The sequence below is a fragment of the Spizellomyces punctatus genome (assembly GCF_000182565.1).
Source record: "Spizellomyces punctatus DAOM BR117 chromosome Unknown supercont1.25, whole genome shotgun sequence".
Taxonomy (NCBI): Eukaryota; Fungi; Chytridiomycota; class Chytridiomycetes; order Spizellomycetales; family Spizellomycetaceae; genus Spizellomyces; species Spizellomyces punctatus.
In genome coordinates this window covers 1-8523 of record NW_015971561.1, presented here as the reverse complement: position 1 = coordinate 8523, position 8523 = coordinate 1, and the positions used below count along the sequence as shown (strand labels likewise).

Sequence of the window (8523 nt, the reverse complement as noted above, 5' to 3'; positions counted from 1 at the left end):
TTCACATTTAGTTAAAATATCGACTGCAACTATGACATACTTATATCCTAAATACGGTACACTTATCATGGAAAAAATGTCAAGTTGAAGTTGCCCTGGACTACTTGCCAATATGGGACGAATCCCTCCCTTGTTGGTCAATGGTCGAGACCAACATTGCCAAATTGGTTGGTCTTTTAGCCATGATAACAGTGTCCGTTGAGACATATTGCTCTCTGGATACTTTGCTTTGTAAAGCGCGTACAAACGATCTCTGCCCATGTAAGCATGTTCTCTGTAGTAGAGCTGCTTCAAGCGCCGCTCATCCTCTGGTGTTATATCTTTCCAGTTAGGCTTTCTTTCATCCATCTCTCTTATCGATAAGATCAGCTTTAAAAACATGCCGGTAAAGCACGCTCCACGTGCGTTAACGGTGCTCTTCGAGCACCCGGTACGGAGTGCCAATGCCAGCAACTAAAAGTAATCATGAAACCCGCTGGAGTCACAGTAACGATACATTCCTTTAGCATCACTAGCATCTCTATTGATGTAGGCAAACGAATAAGGTTCTTTGGTGCACTCGGTGAGAAATGTTAGAACTTCTTTATCATCTTTGTAGGCGGAAGCAAGTAACTTTGCTAAAAGTTTCATGTCTTCTGCATTGTTTTTAAACACCACCCACTCGGTGGTGCAGTTCTTCATTTTACGTGAAAGTTGTCCGGTTACACTCTGGATGGCTACAATATTTCCTATATTGAAATGCCTCCCTTTTGTATAGAGTTTCGATAACTCCTTGTTGAGTTCTTTACTTTGCGCAGAATCACCAGCGTCGTCAATGAATAATAGAAGTGACTTCTCAGGCGTTTTCTTCTGTTCTTCTACAATTTTAGCGATGGATGCATTGGAAACCTCGTCTGTAAAGTAGATATTTTTATGTTTTGTGGTTTCGGACAGTACCTTCACAGAAGCATCGTATTCAACTGTGTCGGACATGATAATGACTCGATCGTGTAATTTAGCATAGACATCCTCAATCAGACCGCAGACTAATGCACTTTTACCACTTTTCCTCGGAGCGACAAGAGTTGTACATAGAGGCAGTGATGCCAGGTCACGTGGAACACGAGGATCTCTCTTCTTTTTCCCTACGGGAAAGATTGGGCGTGGTTTATAGGACATTTAAATTTTCCTTTGTCTTTACATAAAGGTAAGGAAATATCATGATTAACGAAGTGACATACTGCTCCTTAAAATCTCGATCATTCTCAATACCTCCTCGGAGGATGGAAATGATGAAGGTTCTCTCGGTTTCTTTCCTTCAAGATTGGGATCTGGTCAACGATTCTAATAACACGATTAATTTTGTTGAAGAAGGCGATCCAACCATCTTATCTGCGAAAATACCTAATGGTAATTACAGCATCGCTAATTTTCCGAATGCCGTTGCTCAAGCATTGAGTTCAGCCGGGACGCAAGCCTACAATGCCACATACGACTCTGTTACGAGGAGATTGACACTTTCCACATCTGGTAGCAAGAACTTCAAGGTTCTTGCTGCGTCGAGAGGAACGACATCATATCTTCTAACAGGAATGTCAAGATGGAGTGAAACGGGATATTACAAGACTATCACACTGAAGAATGCTGTCAATTTGTCCGGGTCGTATCCAATGCTTGTCACGAGTAACATCCAAGTCCAAGGAAGCCGTTTCCTCAGTGACTTCAATGATTCCGCCCAATCCGTAATTGCTGCGGTTGTCCCTGATTCCTTTGGCGATGTAGTCACATGGACTAACGATGGAGGTGAATGGCTCCCTGTTGATGACACTATCTCCAAAATCGAATTCTATCTTATTGACTCAATGACCGGTTTGGAAGTTGCACTCAACAGTCCGTTAACCGTTCGGTTTGCATTTACAGATGATGTTGCGGATGTCTAATTTTTTTTTTATTTTTTTTTTTTTTTTTTCTTAGAGTAAGAAAACAATGGAAGAGCAAAATCAAAATCATCAAGAATCGAGTGCCGTTCCACAAGATAATGTAGAACCACCCGCTGAACAAGCACCTGTTCAAAAAGCAGAAATTATACCAGAACAGCCTCCAAAGCAAAAGGTGAAACGCCCGATGACGGACAAGCAACGGGCTGCATTGGAGAAGGCGCAGAAAGCGAGGGCTGAACAATTGCGCCTAATGCAAGCAAAACGCGAGAAGGAACGGAAGGAGCAGGATAAACAAAGGAGGATCGATGAGGCCAAACGCATCCTTGAAGAGGAGAAGGAACAGAAGCGGTTGGCGAGGGAAGAACGACGAAACACAAAGCGAGGAAAGAAGGCAACACCAACTAGGAGCAAGAGATCCAAACCAGCAGCAAAGGCGCAGCCAGCAGCAATACGTCCATCTAAAAAAAAGAGCGTAATTTTGAAATTTGGTGATGATGAACCATTCTTTGACTCTAGATCACCGTTCTTTGAGGAGGACAATGTTGAGGAGGACAACTATGGTGGTATTTTTGGCTGAAAATCTTCCATTTTTTTTTTTCCTGCAATCAGTAAACAAAGATGTCGGAAGAAGTTGCTGTACCTCGTAATTGGTTATTTTCCAGTAACACGTTTAGTCGTTCGTACTCAGACCCCCGCGGGGAGGGGATGTCAATCTATTCTCCAATAGGTCAAAGCACGTATACGACAAAAAGTCGTAACCTGACCCCAATTAAGATAACTTGTGACTCTAATTCGGTGAGTTTCGTTCTGCAAAAACTAATTCTCTCCATGGATGTTTCTGCATACGATAATGCAGGAAACTTGATAACTCCTGGTACAGGTGTTAAAAACACGTATCTTGGCTTGGAATCCATTATTCAATCATTGACCATCAAAGCAGGGGGTGAAACAGTTGTCAACATTCCAAACTATCCTCTTTATCTAGTACAAACGTACCGCAATCTATCCGCCGGTAGTAAGAAATTGTTGAGCCAACTTTCCGGATATGGAAACACCAATATCTTTGCAACATCGAGTACTATCTCCATCAACCATCACCCTTTTGTGGGTTTCTTTCATCCGACAAATGACCAGTTCTTCCCTGTTTGGGCGCTTCCTAATCAGGCCTTAGAGATCATCATCACTTTAGCGGATCCTTCCACCGTCTTTACAAGTGCTGGTATTGGCGAAATCAGAGTCAGTTCCATTAGATGTCTCTTGCCTTTCATCACACCGCCACCGACAACCGTTGTGAACGCGACTCGCGCTATATCAGATGGTAAGTCAATATTCTATGACTATGTGCGCTCAACCCAAACGGAAAACGCATGTAGTGGCGGAAACCGGAATACATTTTTGCTTCATATGAGTGGTGTAAGGTCACTTCAAGGGATCGAAATGTCATTTGTGGACGATGATGTTCTCAATGACCAGACGAAAGATAAGGCGCTAATGTATTCTTCACAAGGGCTTCGCGAGTGGCGAATTCAACTGGGGGCAAATCTTACCATTCCAAGTGGAACGCAAGGGTTTACTCACAGCCCAAGTGACAATCAAACGTTACTGGTCACACAGTTATCAAATAACACCTTTGACCAACTGGGGGAGATAGATCTGTCGTTCGCCGACTATGATTCAAAAGCCTTTTCCTTTGGGTGGAGTTTTGCTTCGAAGGATGAAGGCTCGGCGAATGCTTTGAGTTTTACAGGTACTGATGGCATTCTTCGTGTGCATACAACTCATGCAACGGCACCTACGCAAAAGGTGCGCATGGTCTCAACCTACCACGAGAATGTCACACTTTCCATTGGTGCTGTTGTGACTGTGGTTTGAAGGGTTAAAATTGATATCCGCCTGGGGCGCCAAGCGCGCAGTGAACATTGTCCGCCGTGTGCGCTCTTCTCTCTTCAAGCTTCCCTTAGACAGCCACACACTACCTGTTTGATTATGGGGTTGCATGTAGGTTGAGGGTAAATGACCCCGAAGTTCAGTAACATGTTATACATAGAACCCGAGATCGGGGTCAATTACCCTCGCCACCCAGATAGCAGTAGTTCACTGGATTAGATCACTCGATTCTACCACCTGTCACCTTCTCGACAAAGTCATCTGCATTCTTGTGGAGTTCGCTTAACTTCTTCAAACCGGTCTCACCATGACTAGAAATCTTTTGACTTTTCTCTCGGACTCCTGCTGAGAAAAGCGGTGACTCTTGTACTTGGCGATTTACGTGCTGCACATGTTTATTCAATGTAGTGGCATGCCGGACTGCTTGATTAGCAAAGTTCCTTGCTTTTGCAACATATGACGGCGCGTTATTCCACAGCACATTCGCCTTTGCTTTCGCTTTAGAAAACCAATTAGGCATCTTGATTTATAGAACAGAAGAGATATTATTTTTTCAGCTCTACATAGCAAAGGAAAAAACCTAGTATGGCATATTACCGAGCCAATTACTTGAGTGATACATATGCTATTTCGCCACCGATTCCTAATTTGCAAAAGAGACAAGTTGGGGTCGCTCTAGATTATTCAAAGGTCGATGACCTCGGGCGACCACAAGTAGTGTATTCGTGGAACAGGTTGATCCATCAAAAAGACTTAGCGACAAAGACCAATTACGTTGAACCTAAATATGAACCAAGATTATCATCTTCTGATGTTTTGAAATTGTCAGCAGCGCAATACACCACGAAGGCTTATAAGGATGGTCTTGAGTACGTGAAAGCAGAAGAAGATTATCATAAGAAACAGAAGTATCTTGATTCGATTACTCCAAGTCGACAAGGGAATGCATTGACCATTGGAACGCAAAATTCCCTTTCAGGATTACCGATTCCTGATGAAACTGGACATGTGTATTCCTATCCAGCATCAGTGACTTCCCAAACAGGTTTAATGTTTCAAGCACCACCTAATGGAAATGAGATACCAGCTCAACCACGTAATGTAAACAGTGTTCCTGTAGAGCCAGTCATCCTGACTCGAGAAACAGAGATACGAAGAGATGCAGTTGGAAATGACCGTGTCAATCATGCGACTGGCATTGCAGTTTCACTGCCAGCGCATCTAATGGCTGATAGTTACATTCCACCTATTCCAGGAGGATTTCCTGGGTCGACTCAACAGATACATGTGGAATCTCCTCAAATTGATGCCTCCGTCGAAACAATGCCTCGTAGCGTACCAATTCCACATGATACAGTACTTCTGAATGACCGCCATGATCCATCTGGTGTAGCGGATGTTTTAGAGAGAAACTCCATCAATGATCAGTTTGTCTCGGTACCTGCGAGAACACCATTTCACTTCAAAGGTAAGGAAGCAACCATATTAGCAGGTTCTAAAAGGAAAGCAAATGCACCCCCGCCGATTCCTCGATTGAATAAAAAGAAGCAAAAAACAGGAGGAGCGGAGCATGATGTTGTAGAGCCAGTAACTCCACCAGCAACCCCACCACCTGTTGCTCCTCCACGTCCCCCAGATGTGATTTTCGCCGGAAGTGCTCCTCATGGCACCAAGCGAAGACAGTACAAGCAACCTGAAGAGAAGCAAACAGTTAAGAGACGGAAGATTGATGATTCCATACCTGAACAAGAAGACCATGTTGAGGAAATCACATTAATGTCCCCTGCAGAAGTTGAAAGGAATGTGCGTGCTAATCGAAGGAGAAAAGTGGATGTTGCTCCAGCAGCACCGACGGCACTTAACCCACCTACACTGGTTCCCTTGACAGCAGACCTTGGTAGTGAGATTCGTCCGCTCGCGAAACTTCGTGGTGGGTGGAGAGATGCCGAGTTTGTTGTCCCTGCTCAACCGGTACAACAAGTTCAAGTGACAGAACCGACCGTTAGGACGAGAAGAAGAAAAGGTGAAGAAATAATCCTTCCTCCTAAGAAGAAACAACGAATGATGTAATATGATGTAACACAGAGATGTGAGACGCCACGCGGTGGCTCGGCACCTCCGTCGAGCGCTTAGTCTTTGCCAAGCTCCTCAAATTTTAGGAATTTATCTTGCTAACTAGAATGTAAATATGTCTGGTATTAACAGTAGGAACGCTTCCGGGTTACGTAATTTAGATAATACAAATCTCCTCTCACCGTATGTTACGGGGGAGATGACTGGATTCGATGATGCTGCAAAGATAAAGGGGTTCGCTGTTGGAGAATTTAAACATTTATCAAACGAAAATGGCGAGTTAGAAGTCAACTCTGTTGAAACCACCTCTGGATGCTTATCTTCCAGTAACGAAAACGGCGTTGTAAGTATCGAATTACTTTACGACAACAAGAGACTTGAGATTGACGAGAGTAATCAGTTGACCACAGTCGACGTAAACGCGCGTCCACCTCTTGTCTACTCAAAAGAGGATCATGGTATTCAACTTCAGATTGATGATTCATGTTTAACTGTAGAGGAAGAAAAACTAAAAGTCATTCCGGACAGTTATGAATTTCCACTCTACAGGGATGCCGAATCACGGACGGTTGGTTTACAGGCAGATGAGACATTATCCATTAATGAGAATGGTCTATCTGTAAACTTCCCTCCTCCAGAAACGCTCAAGAAACCATTGTTTCGTGACCAGAGCGGCCTTGGAATCAAACTCCACAAAAGTCTAAAGGTGAACAATGAAGACGAATTAGAAACCAATACTAGTCAACTGTTCAAAGCATTCGGCGCAATAAAGACATCCAGCGGTGCTGATACGCTGTTAGACATCGGATCATCATGGCTAGACTTTGGATTCAATAGTTTGACCGATATGACTGATTTTTTGGGAGAGGTTGACACGACAGCGATTAGATTGATGGTAGACAGTTCCACTTTTTCTCAAGTGGGTTCTAGATTGTCGCTGAAATCCCCAGGTTATGAGCAGGTGTTATTTGGAAATCTTCAGTATGGATACTCTGCCTCCTCAAATCTTACCTTTTCGACAACATTGCAAGAACTGCGTGTTCCTAATGTGAAAATAATGGGAACGCTGCCTGGAATAGGTGGAGGAAGTTATGCAGTCACAAAAGACTATCTTTCAAACTTTTATCAAGGATCATTAACAGGCGCGGTCGCCGTTGGACCCGAATCGGTAGGACGTAGGGAGATAGGCGTTCTCGTTGACAACCAAACAGTACGGATTCTTGGGAACCGTTTAACCGGTGGCTACATTTTTCAAGATTTTAATGGAGTGACCGTTCGCCCAGGGACTACAAACGATATTCAACTTTCCCTTAAGTGTGAGGCTGGCAGTTTTCTTCAAATGGTCAAAGCAGATACCATTAAAGACGTACTGACTTGCAGCAATGGTCTCGAGAGAGTACAGAATGACCTTCAACTCGATCTAAAAGTTGATGCTAACAGCGGTTTGGCTATGGTCAACAGGGGTACCATACGGGATACCTTCACAGCCTCCCAAGGAGTAACACGGGTGGGCAACGATTTTAGACTCTCGTTAACAGCCCAGTCTCCAGATTTAACCCTCAATAATGGTGTTCTAAGTTCTAATATAGCAGCCGGGATAGGCCTCCAGAAGAACGGTGCCATTCTATCTACTAATCTCCGAGGTATAAATGGTGTACAAGTCAGCGGCGACTTGATTTCATGTTCACTTACAGGAAGTGATACCGTTCTTCGAGTGGGTGATACGCTGAAAGGCAACTACATTGGCTCGACAAATTCGTATGGAAGTGTCGTAGTTGTAGGGAATACGATTCAGTATAATATGATTCCTCCTCAGTTGGTATCTAATTCGCCAAATTTGATAATTACTGGCTCATACCCATTGTTTAACTTCACCTTGATTGACCCCACGCCGTTATCGAAGCAAAGGGATACAGACAATACGGAGCAAAGTGACACGGGCGAAGTGTTGAAAACTGATGTTCCTGGTGGGAATGTGGTCGTATTGTCTGGGGCTACACCGCTGACTACCATTCCATTTCCTGCGATCGTATCTCCACCACTGACAGTCCCTATGGCTGTAAACTCCATCCTCCCAATCGTCTCAACGTTCCCTTGGGGAATGATTTTCGGAGGGTCACGCAAACGTAAGGTTCAACGAGATGCGGAAGGACAACCTATACTCGATGGCGATGGAAACCCCGTTTACGAACCAATAGACCCTGTTACCTTCATGCCACCACTTGAACCCGGGAGCAATGTCGCAATTGCTTCTGATCCAATAGGAGGTTGTACTCGTCTCTTGTTTGATACGCCTTCATGTTATCGAGGCATCAAATACGAATACCCTCAGCAAGCAATCAATCTCTCGATGTTAAGAGATTATGACAATGATGTTATCAAACCTTGGGTCGGAAGCCAGATAACTAATCTAACTTCAAATAATGTTACATTTGGCGGCAATATCTCAGGGAAAGTCATTACAGGAAGCAGAGTTCAAACGACCGCCTCTGTAGCAGGAGGCTCGTCTGTCTTTATTTCAAATAGTTTTGACGGTACAAAATCGTCTTGGCTGGGTCTGGATGGTTCTGGTTTTTTAGGGTATGCTAGTGATGCTGCTACGTGGTTAGGAGCACAAGACAAGCCGATTTACATTTACGGACGG

The 8523-nt window shown here is 44.0% G+C and overlaps 5 protein-coding genes across 5 annotated transcripts; all 5 read left to right on the top strand.

Annotated features, from left to right (window-relative positions):
• Nucleotides 1-1199: 1199 nt before the first annotated feature.
• On the top strand, nt 1200-1919 carry SPPG_08709 (uncharacterized protein; the record flags this gene model as incomplete). Its single annotated transcript, XM_016756863.1, has 1 exon — nt 1200-1919. The coding sequence occupies one exon, from the start codon at nt 1200-1202 to the stop codon at nt 1917-1919; it is 720 nt and encodes a 239-aa protein (XP_016603882.1).
• Nucleotides 1920-1965: 46 nt separating this feature from the next.
• Nucleotides 1966-2496, top strand: SPPG_08708 (uncharacterized protein; the record flags this gene model as incomplete). Its single annotated transcript, XM_016756862.1, has 1 exon — nt 1966-2496. One exon carries the CDS (start codon nt 1966-1968, stop codon nt 2494-2496), a length of 531 nt encoding a protein of 176 aa, XP_016603881.1.
• A 251-nt stretch (nt 2497-2747) lies between these two features.
• Nucleotides 2748-3791, top strand: SPPG_08707 (uncharacterized protein; the record flags this gene model as incomplete). Its single annotated transcript, XM_016756861.1, has 1 exon — nt 2748-3791. One exon carries the CDS (start codon nt 2748-2750, stop codon nt 3789-3791), a length of 1044 nt encoding a protein of 347 aa, XP_016603880.1.
• A 600-nt stretch (nt 3792-4391) lies between these two features.
• SPPG_08706 (uncharacterized protein) lies at nt 4392-5876 on the top strand (the record flags this gene model as incomplete). The annotated part of the gene is made up of 1 exon (XM_016756860.1): nt 4392-5876. One exon carries the CDS (start codon nt 4392-4394, stop codon nt 5874-5876), a length of 1485 nt encoding a protein of 494 aa, XP_016603879.1.
• Nucleotides 5877-5994: 118 nt separating this feature from the next.
• On the top strand, nt 5995-8268 carry SPPG_08705 (uncharacterized protein; the record flags this gene model as incomplete). The annotated part of the gene is made up of 1 exon (XM_016756859.1): nt 5995-8268. A coding segment is annotated over one exon (2274 nt), but the record flags the coding sequence as incomplete, so codon positions are not given.
• Between the last annotated feature and the right edge of the window lie 255 nt (nt 8269-8523).